Source organism: Nematostella vectensis, chromosome 9 (genome assembly GCF_932526225.1).
Source record: "Nematostella vectensis chromosome 9, jaNemVect1.1, whole genome shotgun sequence".
Classification (NCBI taxonomy): Eukaryota; Metazoa; Cnidaria; class Anthozoa; order Actiniaria; family Edwardsiidae; genus Nematostella; species Nematostella vectensis.
Genome location: NC_064042.1, coordinates 4,247,782 through 4,274,598, shown reverse-complemented (window position 1 = coordinate 4,274,598; position 26,817 = coordinate 4,247,782). Strand labels below are relative to the sequence as shown.

Below are 26,817 nucleotides of genomic sequence, written 5' to 3'. Positions count from 1 at the left end.
TATCACGGCAGTGAAGGCGCTCAGGAAAGAAAAGCCTCTTAGAAATCTTGGAGCCTGTCACGCCATCAAACCTAAGAACCAATAAACGATTCAATGACGACAATGAATGTAAGCAGCCGCGGGACTGTTGCAACCTGGTCAACTTTACCTTTTCAAGTGCTGCCAGCATCTGTGGAAACGTTTCGGATAGCTGTTTCTTCTCAGACCTCAATAGGCATTTACATTTAAGGAAAAAGTATAAAGTTTTCAACAAGGTTTTACATGCATCAAGTGTACTTCCTAGATGTATAATGAAACGTTCCTCTTACGTATGGCAATTATACATGTTGCTGCCATCGAGAATTTCGGGTCGAAAACTATTCCGGAGAGCGTGGAAAAGTGATGCGCAGCCAGCTCCCTGTAAAAACGATATACTTTATACGTCAGGTTCCGGTGTCTGTCACAGCATTTTAAAACCTTAACTTGATATAAATACTTTAGACCCAGAACCGCACGACCTTTATTTTTATGTTTGTCAATAAACTCTATATGAAACATTATCTGTATGTCAACACTGATGTCTACGGTGGCCCATAAGTGCAATCCGAATCCAAATACAAACTCCGAATTCCAAAGCCTCGCTCTTAATTCCAAAAACTCACTTCCAATTCAAAAAGCTCACTCTCAATTCAAAAAGCAAACTTTCAATTCCAAAAGCTCACTCTCCAATTCCAAAGTCTCACACTCAATTCCAAAGCCTCACTTCCAATTCCAAAACCTCACTCTAAATTCCAAAACCGCACTCCAAGAGTGAGATATCAAGATGGGTCAAGCTCTTGGATTCCAATGCAGCAAGTCTTCACGTTTCATGATGTTTTGCTCGAATTGCGGTAATCCATGCGATGGTGGAGCACGTTTTTGCTCACACTATGGACATGAAATCACCAACAGGTATGACAGTTTTATTAATTGCTACTTTATTACAATTTTTGCTTGCATTGTTGCATTTTTGCTTGCATTATTGCATTTTTGCTTGTTTATTGCCTGCCTGGTTTCCTGGTGCAGTAGCGCTATCCTAGGAATTCTTATGATAGGGATACAGTATACATTACCGTAAATGATCTAATGAACGCCCCCTATCTAACGGCCCCCCGCAATCACTCACTATAGTATTCTATTGTTTAGATTCATAATATTGGGAGCCCTGTGGAAATCTAGCATCCAGTTCTCCCCTTTCACGATAAATTTAAAATGGCTGAAATGTTCGAAGGAATTTCGATAGTAAACATGATTTTTATTTCGAGTCCATTAGACCACATCATCCGACATTACGGCGATTAATTAACTGTATGTAGAAACTGATTTTTTTGGGGGGAACAAGGGAACAAGGTAGGCTAAATAACAACGGCAATATTTTGGGGTCGTAGCTTTTGGGTCACAGGTTTTAGGTCTTCGTTTTGTAGACACCCGTGAAAACTTTTACTAGAAAAGTTGATCACAGAGCCTAAAATCACTCACTCTATGCATTTCAATGTCCCAGAAACGGTTGATTGGATCCAGCGTACCCTATGGAAGATTATTTTCACAGCGTTCGTAAAAAGAGAAGGTATTGTCAAAAAGATTTCCAAAACATCCTTTGCCGTTTCACATTGCTCCACGTAAGACTCATGCTGCTAGGAAACGTGAGCGCTAACCAATCAGAGGCGTATCTAAAAATAACTTCTTGTTTTAAAAATAGCTTTGGAACATACGCTACCTGCACATTTTCACAGGACAAATATCAGGCGATAACTTCCAGCCAAAGTTATATCACAGGTAGCCCAAGCGTTTTATTTATTTGTCCCTATTGATTTTTACGGTAAATACAGGGCGAAAAACAAAATAACATTTGTTGAAAAGACGTGTGTTGTCTAGTGTTGTGTTTACTTTTTGCGTGTTCTTTGGCCGTATTAAAGCGCCTTTTTCAAGATTTAAGATTCACGATTTGAAATTTTAAACGAACGAAGTAAAAGGTAGGAAAGTTATTTTGGACATACCCCACGTTTCGTCCTCAAAAACACACTTCTTCCCGCTTAATCATCACGGCGACATCCTCACAGATAGTTGGAGTCCAACCAGTCCAAACCTCAGCGCCACACGATTCTCCATTGCAGAGGAATCCGGCAAAATATTCGTCTTTTTGTCGTCGAAATATGCTTACCAACAATGAACTTGGCAACCGTCAAAATTGCCTCGTCTCCGCGAGCGCAAAATCATGCCCATGCACCTGTGGCTGCGAAGATTTAGCAAGAGCCAAAGAGGTCCCTGCCGTGGGAGGGAGCGTCGAAATAAGTGCGCAAATTTTGCACACGATTCCCCTGCCGGGGAAAATAAGTCCTAGCAAAACTTTTCTAGCCGTGTGGGGGAGTGTGGAAACTTGATCTTGCATTGTTCTATTTTACAGATTCCGTAAATTTTGGTCATGAGGTGACGGATATCGTAGTGTACATACCACGGAAAACTATGGGAAATTTGCTTTCTACAACTTATGCAGTGTAAATTGGTGTTCTTAGCACATAATAAATAGCCTTTGCATCTGGTCTAGCGACCCCGTAACCATGACAACGGTTACCGTGGTAACATAATAAATTCTATATTTCGTTAAAATTAATAGCTGGACCGGGTGCAAAGGCTATTTCATATCTGTGTAATGTCAATAAACATATATATGCCTTAAGATTTCCAAATCATTTTGCCTAAATTTTCCCCATTTTTACTTGATTGATTCTAGCTAATTAAAATTCAAATGTATGCAAATAAACGCTTTGCCAAGGGAACAACAATTTCAACTGTTGCCAGTTACCACGATCTAGCACTATGCCAAGCTTTATTGCCATACAATGTATACTTCGCGAGATATTCAAGAAAATCATTTGGTTCCGCATATAAGCTTATATGGGCATTCAAGCAAACTACCTATTTCTATAAGATCTGTCAAAATATGCAAAACATTTAGCTGCAGTATTTACTTCCTGTTGAACCCGGGGTTTTGGAGAGTCAACTTCGATGGGCTTCATACATATGGTATTCCTTGCCGTTGCCCTGATTGGCCTAGTTGGATCAGGTAAAATAAACGCACATTATCATGTTTTAATTATTATCAGGGATTTTTACTCGTGCTTTCTTCATCTTCAGGAGCATCCAGCAGTACATGGCAGTGGCAATTCGATAGATCCGTATGCCTCAACGATGGCGACAACGCTACAATGACGTGGAATGTGACTCTGGAGTCAGGCCAGAGTTTGTCAGGAATTGAGATCTGGGAGCAAACTACAGCGCCTGGATCAACACCGTCCAAGATGTATTCTTATCTTGTTGGACCTGAACCAGCCTACAGTGACCGAGTGATGTCCATATCGCTCACGGATTCAAGCCCTCTCTACCATATTGTGTTTACGCTGGCGAATGTTAGCAACAATAAAGATGGATTCGTCACTAAAAGCATACAGTGTAGAGTTGCAGCAGGAAGTTTGCCAACCATTTCTGGACAACCCCCGTTAGACACCTTATTAAACGTGCAGAGTAAGTTATGCTTTGTAACTGTTGCAATGAATTGCCATCTTGTTGTTGATATTGATTTTCACAATTCAGCCTTTGTCTCAAGGTAATCGATTTTACTCGAATAGTAGTTACAGGTCGGCGAGTTTGGATATGAGGTAAATAGATGTTTTTGCCCCTGCTGGTAGCATTTGATCTCAGTTTTTATTGCGTCTTTCATCATCGTGGCAAATAATGTGACGTGTACGTTTTGAGTCTAGGTGCTTTAAGTCATCGTCCGCGTTCTGCTAGCCTGCGTGCAGCCAAAAATAGTTCCATTATTACAATGGAACTATTTCCGGCTGCACGCAGGCTAGCGTTCTGTCTGTCTGCCTGTTTGCGTGAACTTTTTGTGGTCTTTCTGTGCTTTTCGCAGCAGAGTATCCCTGAATTATCTTTAAACTTCCGGTGTGGTAACTCCCGGTTAAAGCTTTAGGAAGTATAAAACGCTCTCCGTCGACCTGTGACCTCTATAGTCAATGTAAAGCCAAAAAATATTTATACGCAGGTTTCTGCAAGAAAGTCTTCCATGTGGGTTAAACTGCGCGGAAAAGATGGTTTATCACGCATCTAGCGTGACAGGATCGGCGGAAAAAGCGACTGAGCGAGGTGTATTGCCTCCCGGAGAATGGGAACGAAGAGGGTCGAAGTTTACTTGACCAATAATACCAACTTTTAAAACACTCTACCGTGAGTGATTAATAAATCGTGATAATAGTTCAGGTAGAAACATTTTGGTGTAAATTGTTTTGTTTTTAACCATGCAAGAACCGGGGGGGAATAACTTAGCTAGTTTTGTTGAATTTGTAATGTAAGGGATGACTTGGTAACTAGAATACAGCTATGATAGATAGTTCTATAGTGATTTGGCTTCTGCAAACGGCATTACTGCCGTCACATAGTTAGTGTTATAAACTCTAATATAATATGTTTGACGTGGCTGTGAAAGCTGTAAAAGCAATGAATAATACAGATACACTAGTGAAGAGTCCTGCCCCTCCCCCCATAAGCTCTCAGTTATGTTCTGGCTTGTTCTCATAAAGATTCTTTGCTTTGGAAGTGCAAATACAAGCTTCTTAATTTCTTTTAGTCCCGCCAGGCAGCGTTATTATTTCTCCGTCGCGTCCTACCGTGACCGAGCTTGACCCAGTGAACCTGACGTGTTCAGCTGATGGTACTCCTCCACCAACCTTCACATGGATCAGCCCTCAGGGGCACACCGTAGCACACGGACCGTCCTACATCATTCCCATGGTGCACCGCGACCTGTCAGGGGTCTACGCGTGCTTGGCTACTGACGGATGTGGACGGAACCACACCAGAAATGCGACACTCGCAGTGAGATGTAAGTATGATGCTTTTACATTTATTGGTACATGGGAGTTTCTCTCTTTTGTTGGTCAGTAACCTTATTCAGAAGAACAATACCTAATTATTTCGATTTTGAAAATTTATGAATTGAGAACAAGGTGTTAACATCAACTGCTGTCCCTAATTGTGCAAGTCAACCATTCCATATCTTAATATTGAATTTAAAAATTGCCGGTGGGCATGGGTGAAAATACAACCGTATTTTACAGTGAGGTTTTCCCTGGGTAGTTAGCATATCTTATAGAACTCATGCAGAGGATTATTTGGCAGAGCACGTTGACATCAAGGCACTATAGTTATTGCTGTGGCCAAATGCTAAAAGAGTTTTAACGAATTTGCTTTACTTCCACTACTCTATTCCTTGAAGTTTTCATAGTAAAATTTCTACCTGCTTACTTCATGAGCTAATTTGATCTAGATAAGCCAGAGAACACTACAATTGTAGCAAATGCATCTTCCGTTTGTTTTGGTGGCATGGCCTTGTTAAACTGCTCATCGGTGGGTAAACCAGACAATATAACCTACACTCTATATCGCAATGGTACGGAGTTTGCCTCACAGATGCACGGACTGTTCGTCCTTCGTCTTAACCCTCCTGGCGTGACCATCCTCACGTGTGTTCCCAGTAACAAGGCGGGAGATGGGCACAACAAGAGCGTCACCGTCACAGTCAAAGGTAAGAAATATGATAAACCTTCACGGCAACATAAAAAGTATATAATACTTGAAATTTTTGAAAATTTTTCACGGGTTATAAGTATAGAGATAAAACTGCTCTGAGTGGCGGAGATAGTATAATGTGCGTACATAGGGCAATAGACGGGGGGGTTGCTTCCGTTGGAGTCGCCTCTATCGACTCAAGAATGAGCCTTTTCGAATAGCCGACTAAATTAACGGTTTGTCATTTAAAATGCTTTGAAGCGTAGGGTAAGTTTTTATAATCTTTTGCCAATTGCCGTGGGCTGGTCAACTCCCTTATGTAAGCCACCCCTCCCCTCCCTAGAATGACATCAGCCTGTTTTAAACTTACTTTGTAAATTGTGTACTGACACCTTTGAAACATATTCGTAGCTGGATGATTAATTTCTCTTGCATTTCGGTTTGTGGAATAGCCTTTTTTTCCAAGAAAAAACATTCTGAGCTCAAGCCAAAATATTTTTGCTCGCTCCACTGGGATGGACTAGGGGTCCCATGCAGCGGATAACAATGGGGTCCAAAGCTACACTTATAAGATGCCGGCCTTGGTTTATGAATTAATAACCAACCTTTTTCTCGCGCTTCTTATAGCACCTCCGCGCATCACGAGTCTGACCCTGTCACAAACTGTTGTAGAGGGAAACAGTTTTACCGTGCAGTGCGCCGCATCTGGTACAGCGCCCTTGAACATAGCAATACACAAACCAGACGGATCGGTGCTGACCAGCTCCGGGAGCTACACGTTCAGTCCTATCATGAGAAGAGACGAGGGAACCTACACATGCACCGTGAACAACGGCAACGAGTGTTCGGCTGATGCTCACACGACGACAATTATTGTCATTTGTAATATGATTGGTTTTGTTAATAGACTGTAAAGGGTGCTCATATTATTTTTCGCTTCATAAAATTATATAATAATACCATTCAATTTTTTTTATATTATTTAGACAAACCTGAAAAAACACGTATCTCCCCACTAGCGAGCTCATACTGCCGTAGCTCCACTATTTCTTTCAACTGTTCGGCGACAGGGCATCCGCGAGTGAACCAGTACTCGCTGTATCTTAACAACCGTCATTTGTCAAGTAGAATGGACGGAGTCTTTAAAGACATTTTACTTGACACCCTGGGCGAGCAGCTGTTTACTTGTATTCCAAACAACACTGCTGGAGCTGGACAAAATGCCACTGCTAGAACAATTGTGCAAGGTACATCCTTTCTTATTTTATAAATTGATAAAAAAAAGCGGAAATGCAGCGTATTAAAGTGATTGTTCATGATGGAAAACGAACCTGGAGCGGCGTTCTCTTGTTACAGTCGATTTCGTAGTCTTATTATGAGCGCCCAGAACTCAAAATCCTGTATCGTTTTGGGAATAGCATGTAAAGTCAATAAAACCAAACAATCAAACAGCCCCCAAAGTGATATTTTAAAACGATAAAGATTATGAATTCTTCGTGGAAGTGAAAATACAATCTTGACTGTGAAGATTAGTGGGTACATGGTACCAATAATGATCAATGTTCTCTCGGGGTATAATCAATACAAGCATTACAGCTGGTTTTAGAGTAAAAAACGGAGCCAATATTAAAATATTCCGTGAATATTTATCACATGCGAGTGAATTCCTTATTTCGACATCATTCTTTATTTCATACCCAGAATTCAACTCGTCCGTATCCATTGCGCCTGCGCGTGCCATCACAACAAGCGAGGGGTCGTACGTGCAGATGACGTGCAGCGCTAGTGCTGTTGATCCGTCAAGTATCAACTGGCTCAAAGATGGCGTCCTTCAAGGGAAGGGACCAACACTCACGTTTCCCTCGATAAGCAGAGATCAAGGGGGAGTTTATAACTGTACTGTGATTGACGGCTGTGGCTCAGCATCAACGGACATAGCGGTTTATTGTAAGTGGCTGTAAAGTGGCTGTCTTTGAGCTTTTTGATAGTAAGGCAAAAAGTAAGCAGGGACAAGAAAAACAGGGATCTGATAAGGGTGGGGGGGTGGGGGGGATTTGTAGGTTTATGGGATGCCTGACTCTTTGGGTCTAATGCCGAGGGGTCGATGTAATGTCTATAACTAATCACCCTCTAACCCCCCTCTAGAGAGCCATTCAAGTCAGATTTAATATCCTATGCGTGTCATGTTGACAGATGTCGACATGGAGAGGTATCCACTCAAGTGCATCAAGTCACCAGCTGTCAGTATCACCATAGAAACAAACAAGACCCCACCCCCTGACATGATCTGTGTGACAAGCAGCAAAAAGTTACAATCACATTTGACCAGCAAGACTGGAAGAAGAGTCACTTACGAAGTTGAATTGACAAGTGTAGACGAAGCTGAGGTGACATGTCACGCGGAAGGTTTCCCTGGATCTCGGCATACATTCACTGTGGGTAAGAACTGGGGCGCTTAACCGTCTCAACCTTTTCTGTTGTGTCACGCGCTCTACCGAAAGCATTAGCATAATTTTTAAATTGCAAGACCCTCTAAACGTTTTCGTGTTTTATAGTTGCAGCGACCTCGGAGCAGACAAGAAATGGAAGTTTCCGGCTTACCAACGCCAAATATCCACCAAACGATCTAATAAAAACGATCCTCGAAAAACTGGTAACCTGAATAACCAGTTGCTGCTTGAGAGTTGTAAGATCTACTAGATCTTAGACTGTAGACCTTTTCAAGTCGCACTGTCACCAGTTTACTTCCGGTCGATTACGTAAGAATCTCCGATGATTTTTAACGGAAAACACGAAATATATTTCAAAAATATAGAAAGCATTATGTCTATTGGAAGTTTCTTTGAGGATGTGACTGATAATTTAAAGCGGATGGCCTGTTAAATATTTCGGATTCGAATAGATTCTTTTGTATTTTAACGGTTGAGGTTTCCGTCCTTCCGTCGGACCTCCGGAAGGAAACTGGTGACAATGCGGCTTTATCCTCTCTCAACATTTTTGTAGGTACAAGAAAGCGTCGATGGCACTTGTATGACTAAAGTCTCCTTGAGCTATGGGTAAGAACCTTAACAACACCATGTAAATATATTAATGAAGTGTTAGAATAATTCACAGACAGCTCTTTTCTTATCCATCCCAGGCCGGGCAGTCTAATCGTGTACGTAACCCTGACAACGCCAGCAAACGTCTCAGATCCCTTTGTACCGCTCAAGAATGCCCTTCTACAAAATGCGCCAAGATACAACTTAACGATTGAACCGTCAAGTGTCAAATTGCAGCAAGGTAAGAAGATCGTCGTAATCATCGTTACTATTTTTGTCACTATATTCACCAGCATTGTCATCGTCATCATAGCAGCATCAGTTCCTTTCGATTTCTTGCTTTAATCATATACATAAGACAAATCTATTTAGCTAAGAAGCCAAACGATTGTCGTAAACAAATGTCAAGATGCAGCAAAGTAAGAAGCTCGTCTTCGTCGTTGTTACCATTTGTTATCATTATATATTCCTTTGCACTGTCATCGACATCATTGTAGCATTAGCTCCTTTCGGTTTCTTACCTTTAATAACATAAAGACTAATTTATAAGCTTATATATGGGCTTGGGCTTATAGAGCTTATTTATCGAAGCCATTCCTCTTCCAGTGAATACTCAACAGGCGCCAAAGTTTGATGATGTCAGGCCTACCCATCAAAGAATCAAAGTCACGTGGTCAAAGCCTTATAGTAATGCGCAGTGTACGATGCGCGCTAGACCTCTAGCTGGAGCGTCACGTGACTGGGTGGCGTCATCAGGTGTCAGTAGTTCAGCTTCGCTGTCGTGCGTCTTGGATGATCTTGAGCCTGACACTCTGTACGAGGTGGAGATCACTGTGTCGGTGCGGGGAGACAGGAGGCGTGACACGGTCTACATCAGGACCACCCCCACAGGTACGTGTGCTAGTCTCATGACCATCAGGACCACCCCCACAGGTACGTGTGCTAGTCACGTGAGCAACAGTACCACCCCCACAAGTATGTGTGCTAGTCACGTGACCATCAGGACCACCCCCACAGGTACGTGTGCTAGTCACGTGATCATAAGTACCACCCCCACAGGTACGTGTGCTAGTCGCATGACCATCAGGACCACCCCCACAGGTCCGTGTGCTAGTCACGTGAGCATCAGTACCACCCCCACAGGTCCGTGTGCTAGTCACGTGATAATAAGTACCACCCCCACAGGTCCGTGTGCTAGTCACGTGATCATAAGTACCATCCCCACCGGTATGTGTGCTAGTCACGTGAGCATCAGTACCACCCCCACTGGGTGCTTTTCAGTTGATCATCAGGGCTATCTCAACTAACAGGCACAAGCTCTTGTCACGTGACTGCCAGGATAACTCCGTTCAGATCAACGAGTGTGCCACGTGCTTAGACACCAGTAGGAGAGTAATATCGCTACGTCACATTTACAACTCTACTTTTTGTATCTTATACGGTCTATATTACATTTTGTTCCAGCTGTCGAGGTAAATGATCAGAACTCCACCATTGTTGGTCTCGCTGTGCTGGTCGCCATCTTGTTCTTGGTCATCTTTTTTCTGATTTTCTACATCGTGGTGCTGAAGAGGGCAGGTAAGTCCGTCAGATATGTTTACTGTTTTATGTTATATGTTTTATGTCGAGTAGCATTTCAGCCATCCTCGAAGTAGTACTAAAGGAGTGTTTATTATTTATGGCCGAGGGAGTGTCGGTATTCAGCCCCACTCCACTTGAGTTTTCTGTACAACCCCCCCTTTGACAACATCAAAACTTTGTTGCCCCCCCCCCCCCCCCGGAGAGAAACTTGTTTGACCCCCCTACCCTGGTTACCAGAGTCTCCGAGCTTCGCGGCTACAACGATTTGAGCGATCGCCGCGAAGCCAAAACGTTGTCGGCGCTAAGCTCGGAGCTTATGGTACCCAGGAGCAAGGGTAGACCCCCATCCTCCTTCTCTTTTAAAAATCCACAAAACTAAATATTTATAATACGGAATATAGATACATATAAACAAATCATGCAATAAAAAACAACCAAGAAATAATACTTCTTATTTTCATAAATCAAATGTGGCCTTGTGGCGTTTTGAAACAGTAAAGAATATGTATCTATACCTTATAAAAGATGAGATTGTCCTGTTCCCTTGGTCAGATAGATCTCCCAGATCTGGTACTCGCTGGGGTGTCTAAAGCAAAGGTATCCGAGTCAGACTTTTTTATACATTGACATTATCTAATAATCTGTCGTACTAGAATATTTTAAAAATGCATATATTTCAGTTGTTGTTTTATTGATCCTATAGGTTAAGCTTAAATGAACTACTACCGAGTAATAAACATTGTTGAATTTGTCATTTGTGGGAAAGCGTTCACGGCTCAACAGCAGTAAATGTAGCCTAAATATGTTATTGACAACGCTAGGAAACAGCTTTTCTGCATTTTGATTACTCATTTCAATAATATATGTAATGAAGTTTTATTCTTTTCTTGTTTTGCAGGTCTTACAACAAGGAAAAGAAGGTATGAAAAACTTGATACTATCCAGCTATCGTTACATATTCTTGTTTTTGAGTTAACATAACCTTTTCCCCACAGACCTGAAGCCGATAACCCAGGCTACTCTGGATTCCAGGTAAGCATTTCTTTCTCTTTATTCTAGAGGTCATACAACATCTTGAGAAGTGAGGTACCAATAAACAACGTTATAAACATTCTATTATTATTCAGAATGTGGCAATGCAAGAAAATGCGAACCAAGACCAGCACACAATCCCAGGGATGGGAGACTACGAGGTCGCCCCATCGGAAAATAGGGGACCCACCCCTGACCCCATTCCACAATACGAATCAGTGAACAATGCACCAGCACGACCAACCAACCGTAGTAACGTCACGCAATACGATGATGTAACGCAAGGGGGCAATGTCACGCAGTATGAAGCTATAAACATCAACGCGTCACGTGATCAGCATGTGCCAGCCAATCGCCAGTACGAAAGCGTCGATAGCACTAGAATGAGTAGACAGAATCCACCCGCGAGGAGAGCAAGGAACGACACGGGTGATCAAAGCGAGCCAGGTTATGAGAACACAAGAAAACGAGGTTTACCACCTGAAGTGTACCAATCTTTACAGGCGACGACACAATACAGCGAGAATGCGCAGTACGCCCCACTGCATCCTGGGACACGCATTGCGGCCAGGCCTGGTGGTAGGGACGAGAGGGAAGTAGGCACAGACATAAGAGGGAGTGAGTACCAGGCGTTGCACAGGACTAAAGCCACAGATCCATGTTATCAACGTGTAGGCAGTAGAGTTACTAGCGCATAAGATGCTCATATCGCGGATCCATGTGATCAAAGGGTAGGCAGTAGAGTTATTAGCACGTGAAATGCTCATATCGCGGATCTGTGTGATCAAAGGGTGGGCTCTAGAAATACCACTAGCGCGTAAGATAGTCCCGCAGATCCTTGCAATTGCGTACAAAGATAATACCAACGCTTTAGCTGAAAATACCACGTACACTTGAGGTAAATGTTATCAAAGATTTATAGTCACTAGTCACCTAGAAATCATCATCACGCAAATTTTGAACATACCTCCAGTGACATACAATGTCACTAACACGTGAGGTGTATTTATATCACCATTGGTCGAGATAACCGTGTTGCCCTATGTTACTAATCACAAGAACTGGATATATCAACAAAGATCCTCATGCTATTCCTCGCTATTATCACGCGGTAAAGTATACCAGGAACAATAAAGATAAATATGTTTTTAATGCCGTTTCAATAGAAACCCCCGAATTCTATAGACTCTTCTTATTGCTGCTAAGTTATCTTTGGAAACGCAATCAAGGTATCCTATCGTACGTGTAGACTTGAAACAACGCAAGTCAACCAGGACCAATCAGGATTCAGTTAACAGAGACTAAACCTCAGTTGGCGTCCTAGTGTAACCACGGCAATAAGCTTACATAGGCTAGCTTTCTGGTTACTGCTAACATTAACTATTTTGCGAATTATATTTGACGTTATTTGCATCCCGCACGGCACGCTTATTGTTGTAATCAATTCTTAATCCTGTTACTTGAAACATAATTGATTACTTACAATAAAAATAATTCCCATATTTATTCGTGCGTCCTTACCACTACTCTAATCATTCCAACCCTTTTTCCCTCCCTGTCTTCATCTCCCTCCTCAAAGTTATTTCTAATTTGCCTATCGCCCAATCTTTATTGGTGCCCTGGTCAACAAAAGTAGCTATGCAGCCCTCATATCCATGTCGCGTTAGCTTCTTACACAACTGAAAAGACCTTCTGAGACGGTAATACTAATAATTCTAATAATTCGCCGGACACATCAAGATGCCAAAAGGATTAGCGTCAACCATAAACGTCCTAATTATTTCAGTGACTACAAAACCCCCGTCTAAACTATTATTTGCATAACTAAGAAATTCTCCTCCATCTGTTGATCTGGTAAATGGTGCGGCAAAGTCCGTTTGGTCCAATCAGGCCACACAATGATTTGCGAGGTAAAGCATCCTCGATGTGAAGGTAACCCTTCAGAATGAGCCCCGGAATGACTTCGTTAAATTCCTGCGAATGAGGGAGGTTACATTAATGGTAAATCTTGCATTTTCATTGCAGTCCTTGCCGAGCAAGAAGAGCTGATACCTTGTTAAGGTAAACGTTTGGAGAAATCTCCAGATGGAGGATGTCTTATCTAATGTGTGTGCTGTATTGGGGGCTTTATTATGATATTTGACCAAGTAATTGGTCACATGTACTTTGTAGCACTTGTCATTGTATATTAGTTTCATTATTTTTACATGATACGAACAGTACACTACAATAAACATACGACTATATGTCGTCTTATACACTGACTGTCGTGGAAATTCGTTTCCCCGTGCAATCAATTTCCTTCGATACTTTTTTGCGTTTGCGTTTACTAGCACTTCATGCTACGTACAATCAATACAAATCTCAACGATCAACGTTTTACAATCAATTCAATCAATCCAATCCAAAACGATCAATACGATCAATAACTAAACTATACAATGTTCTTCCTATTTATACCCCAATTTTACGCCCTTACAATCAATGGATAATACAGCGCTTTCTTTCATCTACCCACAAACGGATATTTACTAAATAATTTACATTCCTTTTTTACTACGATTCATCCTGCTATTCACGTTCACAAGATTAAATCACTACTTAATTTCCAGATAAGATAGGACAATAACACCTAATAATAACATACGTAATTTCCCTCACGCTATCTTGCGTCACGTAAAACTAATAAACTCTTAATCCCGACACTGACAAAGTAGAGTAGAATCAGGATATTTTATAATAATTTAGAACTATTTCTAGAATTACCATCGTGGCTTGATCTGTTTTTGATCCTACTGTAACTTATTTTTGTATCTATAAGCATGCTTGGCTGGCTCGTCACTCCTAAACAACTCATAAGGGCATTCAAGCGACCCCCTAATTATAAGATATGTAAACATATGCAAAACATTTTAGCTACAGTATTTACTTCCTGTTGAGCCCAAGATAGATCTTCTTCGATGGGTTCAATTCATCTGGTATTCTTTGTTGGCGCCTTGGTGTGCCTGGTTATGACTTCAACAGGTGAATCAAACTCCATTTGCACATCGCCTGTCATGTGTTGTCAGAATTGCAATTTTTAGGATTTCCTCAATCGCCTTTCTTTAATCGGTACATGGCAGTGGCAGTAAAACACAAATAAGGCAACGACCCCACAGTCCATTGCCTTCTTTATACTATTTGCTGGGATAGTTGGTTCAAGTAAAATATCCACATTTTCTTATTCGCCAGATGCATCACCTAGTACATGGCAGTGGCAGTACAACACGTCCGTCTGCTTCGACGATGGCGAGAACGCTACCCTGACATGGAGAGTGACTCTGAACTCGGGGGAAGAGATAGGAGCTGTGTCTATCTGGCAACAGGGTGTAGCGGGTGGATCACCGGTCCAGATGTATGGAACAAATACAGGAAAGGAACCAGCGTTCAGTGATCGAGTAATGTCGGTATCGTACTCGGGTTCATCTCCCGTGTATGATGTGTTGTTTACACTGAAGGTTAACAACAGCAAGGATGGATTTGGAACCATACAGCTACAGTGTCGTGTCGCCTCAAAGAACTTCTTATTTGGGCAGCCTGCGTCAGATACTCTACTCAAAGTGCAGGGTAATGAGCTCATCTAGTTTTGAACGGTCATAAGAGTTGTAGCAGATTTTTATTAATGTTTATTTGCAGTGCTGTAGCATAAACATGAGTATTGGGTGGGAGCACAAGCTATGGCTCAGGCAAACGATTCCACATAGAAAAGTGTACTCACTTCAAGCCCATAACATAAAAACTTACACTACAATTTACAGATATGATATGATTATGGTCCTGATCAGGCGCGTACCCAGGATTGGATGAAGGGGGGGTTGGGAGGGGGGTACTGGGGCGCATTCATAGGTATCATATGGAAAAAGCATCGTATATGAAGATTCCTCAATAATAAATGACCAACTTTTTGACCTTCAAGGGGGGAGGAGGTGCCCCCCCTGTGTAGGCGCCCGCGGATTCTTAAGCCCGCTGACCTACCGAAGTTCTTTGGCCTGCATTCTAAGGAAAAGGGAGTGGGGCATTTTTTGTAAAGCCACCAAAAAATGATTCCTAAGCTCTCCAGTTATCTTTTCTCTTGCTCTTAAAAATACGTTCACTTCGACAAATGCATTTTTTATGCGTTGATTTTATTTAGTTCCACCGAGCAGCGTTCATATAGCCTCATCAAGTCCTAGCCTACCCGAGCATGGCCAAGTGAACCTGACGTGTCCAGCTGATGGTACTCCTCCACCAACCTTCACATGGATCGGCCCACTGGGGCACACCGTAGCACACGGACCGTCCTACACCATTCCCATGGTGCACCGCGACATGTCAGGGGTCTACACGTGTGTGGTTACTGATGGATGTGGACGAAACCACACCAGAAATGCGACACTCGTAGTGAGATGTAAGCATATGCTTTTACATTTATTGGTACATGAGAGTTCTCTCTGCGGTGGTATAACGTTATTTTAGCAGAATACCTTCATTTCTCTGTCACATCGATTTTAAAAAAATTTGCAAAAATGTGCAAAAAAGGGCTTTAAACGAACAATATATCTTTTAAAGATAAATACGTGAAATATCTTATATAGAATATAAATTTTCAGTCTCTTGCATGCCTAGTCGTTTAATCTCAAAATGATTTGTTGTAAGATGTCTTTATTATGGAAAATGTTAAATTGCTGATGTGCATGAATGGACAATCACCCCCATGTTGCAGTGAGTTCTTAACAGGGTAGTAAATATTTTTGATAGAAAAAAATTCAGATGATGCAATCCAGAATACAATGTGGCAGCTTTATTTGTTTTGAAACCGCTCTACGTAATTACTTTTTGTTCATTTGAAATTACTCCCTGTACTCGATTCCTTAAAGTTTTCACTCTATGGTTCCTACCTGCTTACCGCATTAGCTGATATCTCGTTCCAGATAAGCCAGAGAACACTACAATGGTAGCAAGTGCATCTTCCGTATGTATTGGTGGCGTGGCCTTGTTAAATTGCTCAGCGGTGGGTAAACCAGACAACATAACCTACGCTCTGTATCGCAATGGCACGGAGTTCGCCTCAAATATGAACGGAAAGTTCGTTCTTCGTCTTAACACTCCTGGCGTGACTATCGTCACGTGTGTTCCCGGTAACGAAGCGGGAGATGGGTACAACAAGAGCGTCACCGTTACTGTTAAAGGTGTGGTTATGATAAACCTTTCCGGTAACAAAAAGTTGACAATCTTCACTATCACTTGAGAGTTTTTGTTAGTGCTAAATATTCAGCTTTCATTTGTTCACTGCTATTAAGTATAGATATTTAAACTGCTCCTCTTACGTGGCTCAGGTAGTATTATGTGTGTATGTGGGACTCCACAGGCCAATGGAACGAGGGGTGCTGTAAATAGACTAAACTAAACGCATTGAAACTTTTTTAATCATTTGCCAAATGAACTCGTGGGATTTGCCGTGCGTTGGTCTAGTCTACTCCCTTATGTGAGCCACCCCTCCCCTCCCTAGAATAACATCAGCCTATTGTAAGCTTACTTTGTAAATTTTGTACCGATACATTTGATGCATATTTGTAGCTGGATGTTTGATAAATTTCTCTTACATTTCGGCTTGGCAAATGGATAAGCTTCTTTTTTTCCAAGAAAGTATTATTTTTAAATAATAATAATGTATTAAAATACATTTTATCTATCAGCCTGAGCGCAAGCAGAAAATTTTTTTGCTCGCTTGACCCCCAGTCCCATGCAACGGAAAACAATAGGGTCAAAAGCTAAGCCTTAATAGCCAACCATTTTCTTGCGCTGTCTGCAATAGTCAAGATGTCTTTTCTTAATATAGCACCTCCGCGCATCACGAGTCTGACCTCGTCACAAACTGTTGTGGAAGGAAACAGTTTTACCGTGCAATGTTCCGCGTCAGGCACAGCACCTTTGAAAATAGCAATACACAAACCAGACGGGTCGGTGCTGACCAGCTCCGGGAGCTACACGTTCAGTCCTATCACGAGAAGAGATGAGAGAACCTACACATGCACCGTGAACAACGGCAACGAGTGTTCGGCTGATACAAAGACGACGACAATTATCGTCATTTGTAAGATGATTGGTTTGTTAATAGACTGTAAAGGGTGCTCATATTATTTTTTGCTTCATAAAATTATATAGTGATCCTATTCAAATTCTTTTTTTTTATTCAGACAAACCTGAAAACACACGTCTTTCTCCACTAGCGAGCTCATACTGCCGTAGCTCCACTATTTCTTTCAACTGTTCGGCGACAGGGCATCCGCGAGTGAACCAGTACTCGCTGTATCTTAACAGCCGTCATTTGTCAAGTAGAATAGATGGAGTCTTTAAAGAAATTTTACTTGACACCCTGGGCGAGCAGCTATTTACTTGTATCCCAAGCAGCACTGCTGGAGCTGGACAAAATGCCACTGCTAGAACAGTTGTGCAAGGTACATCCTTTCTTCTTCTTATAAATTGATAAAAAAAAGCGGAAATGCAGCTTATCAAAGTGATTGTTCATGATGGAAAACGAACCTGGAGCGGCGTTCTCTTGTTACAGTCGATTTCGTAGTCTTATTATGACCGCCCAGAACTCAAAATCCTGTATCGTTTGGGGAATAGCATGTATAGTCAATCAAACCAAACAATCAAACAGTACCAATAATGATCAATGTTCTCTCGGGGTATGATCAATACAAGCATTACAGCTGGTTTTAGAGTAAAAACGGAGCCAATATTAAAATATTCCGTGAATATTTATCACATGCGAGTGAATGTCATATTTCGACATCATTCTTTATTTCATACCCAGAATTCCACTCGTCTGTGTCCATTGCGCCTGCGCGTACCATCACAACGAGCGAGGGGTCGTACGTGCAGATGACGTGCAGCGCTAGTGCTGTTGATCCGGCAAGTATCAACTGGGTCAAAGATGGCGCCCTTCAAGGGAATGGACCAGCACTCACGTTCCCCTCGATAAACAGAGATCAAGGGGGAGTTTATAACTGTACTGTGATTGACGGCTGTGGCTCAGAATCAACGGACATCGCGGTTTATTGTAAGTGGCTGTAAAGTGGCTGTCTTTGAGCACTTTGATAGTAAGGCAATAAATAAGCTGGTACAAGAAAAATAGGGATGTGATAAGGGTGGAGGGAGAGGGGGGTAATTGTAGGTTTATGGGATGTCGACTCTTTGGGTCTAATGCCGAGGGGTCGATGTAATGTCAATCACTCTAACCCCCCTCCTAGAGAGCAATTTAAGTCAGATTTAATATCCTATGCGTGTCATGTTGACAGATGTCGACATGGAGAGGTATTCACTCAAGTGCATAAAGTCACCAGCTGTCAGTATCACCATAGAAACAAACAAGACCCCTCCCCCTGACATGATCTGTGTGACAAGCAGCAAAAAGTTACAATCACATTTGACCAGCAAGACTGGAAGAAAAGTCACTTACAAAGTTGAATTGACAAGTGGAGACGAAGCTGAGGTGACATGTCACGCGGAAGGTTTCCCTAAATCTCGGCATACATTCACTGTGGGTAAGAACTGGGGCGCTTAACCGTTTCAAACTTTTCTGTTGTGTCACGCGCTCTAACCAAAAGCATTAGCATGGCTTTTAAATTGCAAGACCCTCTAAACGTTTAGTCGTGTTTTATAGTTGCAGCGACCTCGGAGCAGACAAGAAATGGAAGTTTCCGGCTTACAAACGCCAAATACCCACCAAACGATCAAATGAAAACGAGCCTCGAAAAACTGGTAACCTGAATAACCAGTTGCTGCTTGAGAGTTGTAAGATCTACTAGATCTTAGACTGTAGACCTTTTAAAGTCGCACTGTCACTAGTTTACTTCCGGTCGATAATAGAAAGCTATGTGTCTATTGGAAGTTTTTTTGAGGATGTGACTGATAATTTAGAGCGGATGGCCTGTTAAATATTTCGGATTCGAATAGATTTTTTTGTCTTTTAACGGTTGAGGTTTCCGTCTTACCTGCGGCAGTAAACTGATGACAATGCGGCTTTAACCTCTCCTAACATTTCTGTAGGTACAAGAAAGCGTCGATGCCACTTGTATGACTAAGGTCTCCTTGAGCTATGGGTAAGAACCTTAACAACACCATGTAAATGTAATAATTAAATGTTAGAATAATGCACAGACTGCTCTTTTCTTATCCATCCCAGGCCGGGCAATCTAATCGTGTACGTAACCCTGACAACGCCAGCAAACGTCTCAGATCCCTTTGTACCGCTCAAGAATGCCCTTCTACAAAATGCGCCAAGATACAACTTAACGATTGAACCGTCAAGTGTCAAATTGCAGCAAGGTAAGAAGATCGTCGTAATCGTCGTTACTATTTTTGTCACTATATTCACCATCATCATAGCAGCATCAGTTCCTTTCGGTTTCTTGCTTTAATCATATACATAATACTAATCTATATAGCTAAGAAGCCAAACGATTGTCGTAAACAAATGTCAAGATGCAGCAAAGTAAGAAGCTAGTCTTTGTCGTTGTTATCATTTGTTATCATTATATATTCCTTTGCATTATCATCGACATCATTGTAGCATTAGTTCCTTTCGGTTTCTTACCTTTAATAACATAAAGACTAATTTATAAGCTTATATATGGGCTTGGGTTTATAGAGCTTATTTATCGAAGCCATTCCTCTTCTAGTGAATACTCAACAGGCGCCAAAGTTTGATGATGTCAGGCCTACCCATCAAAGAATCAAAGTCACGTGGTCAAGGCCTTATAGTAATGCGCAGTGCACGATGCGCGCTAGACCTCTAGCTGGAGCGTCACGTGACTGGGTGACGTCATCAGTTGTCAGTAGTTCAGCTTCGCTGTCATGCGTGTTGGATGATCTTAAGCCTGACACTCTGTACGAGGTGGAGGTCACTGTGTCGGTGCGGGAAAACACGAGGCGTGACACGGTCTACATCAGGACCACCCCCACAGGTACGTGTGCTAGTCGCATGACCATCAGGACCACCCCCACAGGTACGTGAGCTAGTCACATGACCATCAGTACCACCCCCACAGGTACGTGTGCTAGTCACGTGACCATCAGGACCGCCCCCACAGGTACGTGTGCTAGGCACGTGATCATAAGGACCACCCCCACAGGTACGTGTGCTAGTCACCTTACCATAGGACAATCCCCACGTGCTAGTCACGTGATCATCAGGACCACCCCAATAGGTATATTTGCTAGTCACGTGAGCATCAGTACCACCCCCGCAGGTACATGTGCTAGTCACGTGAGCATCAGTACCACCCCCACAGGTCCGTGTGCTTTTCAGTTGATCATCAGGTCTATCTCAACTAACAGGCACAAGCTCTTGTCACGTGACTGCCAGGATAACTCCGTTCAGATCAACGAGTTTGCCACGTGATTAGACACCAGGAGAGTAATATCGCTACGTCACATTTACAACTCTACCTTATGCATCTTATACGGTCTATATTACACTATGTTCCAGCTGTCGAGGTAAATGATCAGAACTCCACCATTGTTGGTCTCGCTGTGCTGGTCGCTATCTTGTTCTTGGTGATCTTTGGTCTGATTGTCTACATCGTGGTGCTGAAGAGGGCAGGTAAGTCCGTCAGATATGTTTACTGTTTTATGTTATATGTTTTATGTCGAGTACCATTTCAGCCATCCTCGAAGAAGTACTAAAAGAGTGTTCATTATTTATGGCCGCGGGGGGGGGGGGGGGGGGGTAGGTATTCAGCCCCACTCCACTTGCATTTTCTGTACAACCCCCCCTTTGTCAACATCAAAACTATGTTGACCCCCCAGGAGAAACCCCAAAACTTGTTTGATCCCCCCCCTACCCTGGTTACCAGAGGCTCCGAGCTTCGCGGCGACAACGATTTGAGCGATCGCCGCGAAGCCAAAACGTTGTCGCCGCGAAGCTCGGAGCCTATGGTACCCAGGAGCCAGGGTAAACCCCCGCCCTCCTTCTCTTTTAAAAATCCACAAAGCTAAATTTATAATACGAAATGTAAAGTGTTATTCTTTTCTTGTTTTGCAGATCTTACAACAAGGAAAAGAAGGTATGAAAAACTTGATACTATCCAGCTATCGTTACATATTCTTGTTTTTGAGTTAACATAACCTTTTCCCAACAGACCTGAAGCTGATAACCCAGGCTACTCTGGATTCCAGGTAAACATTTATTTCTCTTTCTTCTAGAGTACATACAACGACTTGAGAAGTGAGGTACCAATAAACAACGTTATAAACAATCTATTATTATTCAGAATGTGGCAATGCAAGAAAAAGCGAACCAAGACCAGCACACAGTCCCAGAGATGGGAGACTATGAGGTCGCCCCATCAGAAAATAAGGTTCCCACCCCTGACCCCATTCCACAATACGAACCAGTGAACAATACACAAGCACGACCATCCAACCGTAGAAACGTCACGCAATACGATGATGTAACGCAAGGGGGCAATGTAACGCAGTATGAAGCTATAAACAACAACCCATCACGTGATCAGCATGTACCAGGCAATCGCCAGTACGATAGCGTCGATAGCACTAGAATGAGTAGACAGAATACACCCGCGAGGAGAGCAAGGAACGGCACAGGTGATAAAGGCGAGCCAGGTTACGAGAGCACAAGAAAACGAGGTTTACCACATGAAGTGTACCAGTCTCTACAGGCGACGAGACAACACAGCGAGAATGCGCAGTATGCCCCACTGCATCCTAGGACACGAATTGCGGCCAGGTCTGGTGGTAGGGACGAGAGGGGAGTAGGCACAGACATAAGAGGGAGTGAGTACCAGGAGTTGAACAGGACTAAAGCCACAGATCCATGTTATCAACGGGTAGGTAGTAGAGTTACTAGCGCATAAGATGCTCATATCGCGGATCCATGTGATCAACGGCTAGGCTCTAGAAATACCACTAGCGCGTAAGATAGTCCCGCAGATCCTTGTAATCACGTACAAAGATAATACCAGCGCGTAAGCTGAAAATACACACGTACACGTACACGTACACTTGAGGTAAATATTATCAAAGATTTAGTCACTAGTCACAACGCGTTAGGTATATTTATATCACCATTGGTCGAGATAACCGTGTTACCCTATGTTACCATTCACATGAACTGGATATATCAACAAAGATACTCATGCTATCTCTCGCTATTATCACGCGGTAAAGTATACCAGGAACAATAAATAAATACGTTTTAATGCCGTTTCAATAGAAACCTCCGAATATTATGGACTTTTTCAATTGCTGCTAGTGGTTAGTTATCTTTGGAAGCGCAACCAAGGTATCCTATCGTGTAGACCTGAAACAACACGTCTTCCACAGTGTGGGTTTACAGAGGCTCGCTTCCTGGTTACTGCCAACATGAACTAATTTGCTAATTATATTTGACGTTAGTTTTATCCTGCATGGTATGCTTATTGTTGTAATCAATTCTTTACCCGGTTACATGAAACATAATTGATAACTTACAATAAAAAGTCACTTTTCTTCGTCATTCCCATATTTATTCGTGCGTCCTTACCACTACTCTAGTCATTCCAACCCTTTTTCCCTCCCTGTCTTCATCTCCCTCGTCAAAGTTCTTTTTAATTTGCCTTTCACCCAATCTTTATTGGTGCCCTGGTCACCAAAAGTAGCCATGCAGCTCTAATACCCCTGTCGCTTAAGCTTCTCACACGATTGAAAAAATCTTCTGAATCGGTACTTTAGCAAATGCTAATAATTCGCGAGGTGGAGCATCCTCGATGTGAAGGTAACCCCCCGGAACAGGCCCCAAGATTGCGTTTGATTCCTGCGAATAACGGAGGTTAAATTAATGGTAAATTTCATTGTGGTCTTTGCCGTGCTAGAAGAACTGTTCCTTTTTAAAGGTAAACGTTTGGTGAAATCTCTAGAAGGAGGATGTCTATATCTAATGTGTGTGCTGTATTTGGGGCTTTATTACGATATTTGACTTTATCAAAGTGATGTTAATTGATTGAAGGATTAAGTAAAAACTTGGTGGCGTTACAAGATTTTTTAATCAAGTGTATGCAATAACGGTCACGAAGAAAAAAGCAGCTCTAATTTGAGCCCTTTTAAAAATCTGCTCGTTCAACCTCTTAGGAACGCACACTACATACAAGGCAGTTGATATTTATGTAGTAACCCTCGCTATTTATACTCATGGAGTCAGTTAATACAACCGCGCGCTTTGGTTTGTGAATATAGACCGATCTTCAATAACAATATCTACAACTTATTACATACGCCATGACCTGTCATCCTTTACATGATACGAAAGTAAAGTGTGCTTATACACTCCAATAAACATACGACTTTCCACGGGCTATAGGATAGCTTTACTCCAAAATGATGTCTAGTTTCTTGTTAATGTTGAATAAAGGGCGTATTCCTACCTAAACTGGCTGTATTCCCTACGCGTTATCTCGTAACACTAACAAGATATTAAACATCATTTCTGAATAAAGCTATCCTATAGCCCGTGCACTGAAAAGTAGAGTGTGGAATCAGGTAATTTAGAATAATTTGTAATTTAGTCACATTTTTAGATTTACACTTGTGGCTTGATCTGTTTTTTATCCTACTGTAACTTTTTTTTGTATCTATAAGCAGGCTTGGCTGGCTCATCTACTCCTAAACAACTCATGGGCATTCAAGCGGCCCCCTATTTTTAAGATATGTCAAAATATGCAAAACATTTTAGCTGCAGTGTTTACTTCCTGTTGAGCACAAGAGAAATCTTCTTCGATGGGTTCAATTCATCTGGTATTCCTTGTTGGTGCTTTGGTGTGCCTAATTACAACAGGTAAATCTAACTCCATTTGCACATCGGATTGTCATGTGTCAGAATTGCAATCATTAGCATTCCGTCCATCGCCTTTCTTTAATCGGTACATGGCAGTGGCAGTAAAACACAAATAATGCAACGACCCCACAGTCCATTGCCTTTCTTTATACTATTTGCTAGGATAGTTGGTTCATGTAAAATATCCACCTTTTTTGATTCGCCAGATGCATCACCTAGTACATGGCAGTGGCAGTACAACACGTCCGTCTGCTTCAACGATGGCGAGAATGCTACGCTGACATGGAGAGTGACTCTTAACTCGGGGGAAGAAGTTAGAGCTGTGTCTATCTTGCAAATGGCTATAGCGGGTGGATCATCGGTCGAGATGTGTTCTACAACTTCAGGAAAGAGCTCAGCGTTCAGTGACCGAGTAATGTCGTTATCGTACTCGGGTTCATCTCCCGTGTATGATGTGGTGTTTACCCTGAAGGTTAACAACAGCGAGGATGGATTCGGAACCAAACAGATACGGTGTCGTGTCGCCTCAAAGTTCCTTATTGGGCAGCCTGCATCAGACACTCTACTCAAAGTGCAGGGTAAGAAAAGCGTATTGACTCACAATGAGTAAGTGATTTAGGCACGGTAGAACATGAGGCTGGCGCTCTTTTGGTGTCTAGGGTGCCAGAGAGCCCCTTTTCTTTTTATCTCTCTTTTATTTTCTTGGTCATTTGCGCCAAAATAGGCTTTTTACAACGGATTTGGACGTTAAGTCGCATTCTATGCGTTCAGTCAACGAGGAGGTCATCGTCATGCAATCCTCTGCCAACGTTACGGATGGCCGCAGTACTTTAAACTTCCTGCGAGAAGTTTTTACCTTCCAATTTCTAGAGCTAGTGTGCTGATTACCTTTTAACTGATAAAAAAAGACCGAACTGGAATTTCAGGAGTTAATAAGAGGATTGTGTTTTCAAAATCTACATCATGATTAACCTGATGAAGCTAGCAGCACTAGCAGTTGCAGTACAACACATCAGTCTGCTTCAACGATGGTCCGCCAGTAATTTCGGTTTCATATCATGTGTGATGTGGTGTTTACTGAAGGACTAGATCGGCCAAGAAGGATTTGGAAACCAGTAACTACAGTCGTGTGGCCTCAAAGAAAAAAGGGCGGCAGCTACGATACTCTTCTTCAAAGCACGCCCGTACCCAGGGAGGGAGGGAGGGTGGGGGGGGGGGGGGGTGTTCGCAACTTTGTCAACTTTGGCGATGTTTCCTGATAATATTAAAAAATATTAAAACACCTGGTTTTGTATGGTTTTGTAATTTTATGATTCCTGTGTTCGAGATGTGCTTGCGTTAGTGAACTCCAGCCCAGCGAAATACAAAGAAAAGAGGCCTGTGCTAGCAGGGAAGTTAAATAACGGAACTGATGTTAAACTCAAAACTCGCGAAAGGGCGGACAAATGTTCTTTCTTACTTTAGCAATGGCTTTTATTGCACACAGTTTTCTTTTTAACTAACAATGCATCACGTTCTTACGTCACGCAATGCATATACGCATAAGATGTTTATATTTCATTAAAAATTCACACTATTTTTTCTACAGATAAGTGGACAAGGGCAGTGACAGTTAACCACCAAGAACATGACTCCCAGACTCTATGGTTTCGATCTGTTTCATAAACAAATTTGCTTCGACAATGCGAGTATAATGTTTTATACGTTTTTTTACCTCCAGTTCCACCCAGCAGCGTTAATATAACCCCACCGAGTCCTACCGTGACCGAGCGTGACCAAGTGAACCTGACGTGTTCAGCTGATGGTACTCCTCCACCAACCTTCACATGGATCAGCCCTCAGGGGCACACCGTAGCACACGGACCGTCCTACACCATTCCCATGGTGCACCGCGACATGTCAGGGCTATACACGTGCGTCGCTACTGATGGGTGTGGGCGGAATCACACCAGGGATGCGACACTAGCAGTGAGATGTAAGAATAGTAGTCTTTTTTATTATTTCTTCTGGTGTGATGTTCCCTGTACATCAGTTTGACACCTGCTCAAAGAGTATTTGCAAAAATGCAAGGCAGTCTGCTGATGTTTGTAAAAATTTTGTTTCAGCCTACTATTTGCCTTGCTCATTTATTACCTTTTCTTTTGATTATTTCTTAGACAAGCCTGACAATACCTCTTTGACCATACTGGGTGGAAACGCATCTGCTCAGTGTGGATCAAAAATATCATTTAACTGTACTGCTGACGGCGTTCCAAAACCAAATAAGTACTCTCTTTACTTGGGGAATCAGGCGATGAAGACGGACACCAATGGTGAATTTAGTAACATCCAGCTGAACACTTCAGGAGAACATGTGTTCACGTGTGTACCTACTAATGAAATTAATGAAGGACTAAACAAAACTGTGATCGTAAACGCATCAGAGGTACTTCCTGTAGTGTCCGTCGACATCCCGCCCAATGGTAGAATGATTAAAGGGTCAAGTGTTACTTACAAGTGTGACGCTAAAGGGCCGGTACCGTTACAAATCAGCTGGTACAAAGACAATATTTTCAAGGCCTCGGGGAAAACCCTTACGATATCGAAAGTCACACTACAAGACGAAGGGAACTACACTTGTAATGTGTCAAGTTCATGTGGAACAACGTTGAACACCTCGTTTATTGGCGTTGATTGTGAGTACAGACCGTTTATTTCTTAAACAGAAACGCTTGACGACAT

General features: G+C 42.3%; 2 protein-coding genes across 2 annotated transcripts in view; both read left to right on the top strand.

The window, feature by feature from the left end:
- Positions 1-26,817, top strand: part of LOC5501752 — a 49,739-nt gene that overhangs the window by 20,936 nt on the left and 1,986 nt on the right. Inside the window, exons 12-17 of the mRNA XM_048732372.1 lie at positions 11,107-11,128; positions 21,407-21,443; positions 21,539-22,061; positions 24,303-24,674; positions 25,817-26,071; positions 26,253-26,771. Coding sequence (XP_048588329.1) covers positions 11,107-11,128; positions 21,407-21,443; positions 21,539-22,061; positions 24,303-24,674; positions 25,817-26,071; positions 26,253-26,771 — 1,728 coding nt within the window. The remainder of the gene's footprint in view (positions 1-11,106; positions 11,129-21,406; positions 21,444-21,538; positions 22,062-24,302; positions 24,675-25,816; positions 26,072-26,252; positions 26,772-26,817) is intronic.
- On the top strand, positions 7,292-8,399 carry LOC125572537. Its single transcript, XM_048733139.1, has 3 exons — positions 7,292-7,533; positions 7,780-8,025; positions 8,142-8,399. Exons 1-3 carry the CDS (start codon positions 7,356-7,358, stop codon positions 8,246-8,248), a joined length of 531 nt encoding a protein of 176 aa, XP_048589096.1. The 5' UTR covers positions 7,292-7,355; the 3' UTR covers positions 8,249-8,399.

Bases quoted from the DNA above. Each gene is read 5' to 3' on its own strand.
- LOC125572537 (XM_048733139.1), top strand. From the start codon at position 7,356: ATGACGTGCAGCGCTAGTGCTGTTGATCCGTCAAGTATCAACTGGCTC. The intron at 7,534-7,779 runs GTAAGTGGCTGT...TCATGTTGACAG, and splicing joins AACGGACATAGCGGTTTATT to ATGTCGACATGGAGAGGTAT. The intron at 8,026-8,141 runs GTAAGAACTGGG...CGTGTTTTATAG, and splicing joins TCGGCATACATTCACTGTGG to TTGCAGCGACCTCGGAGCAG.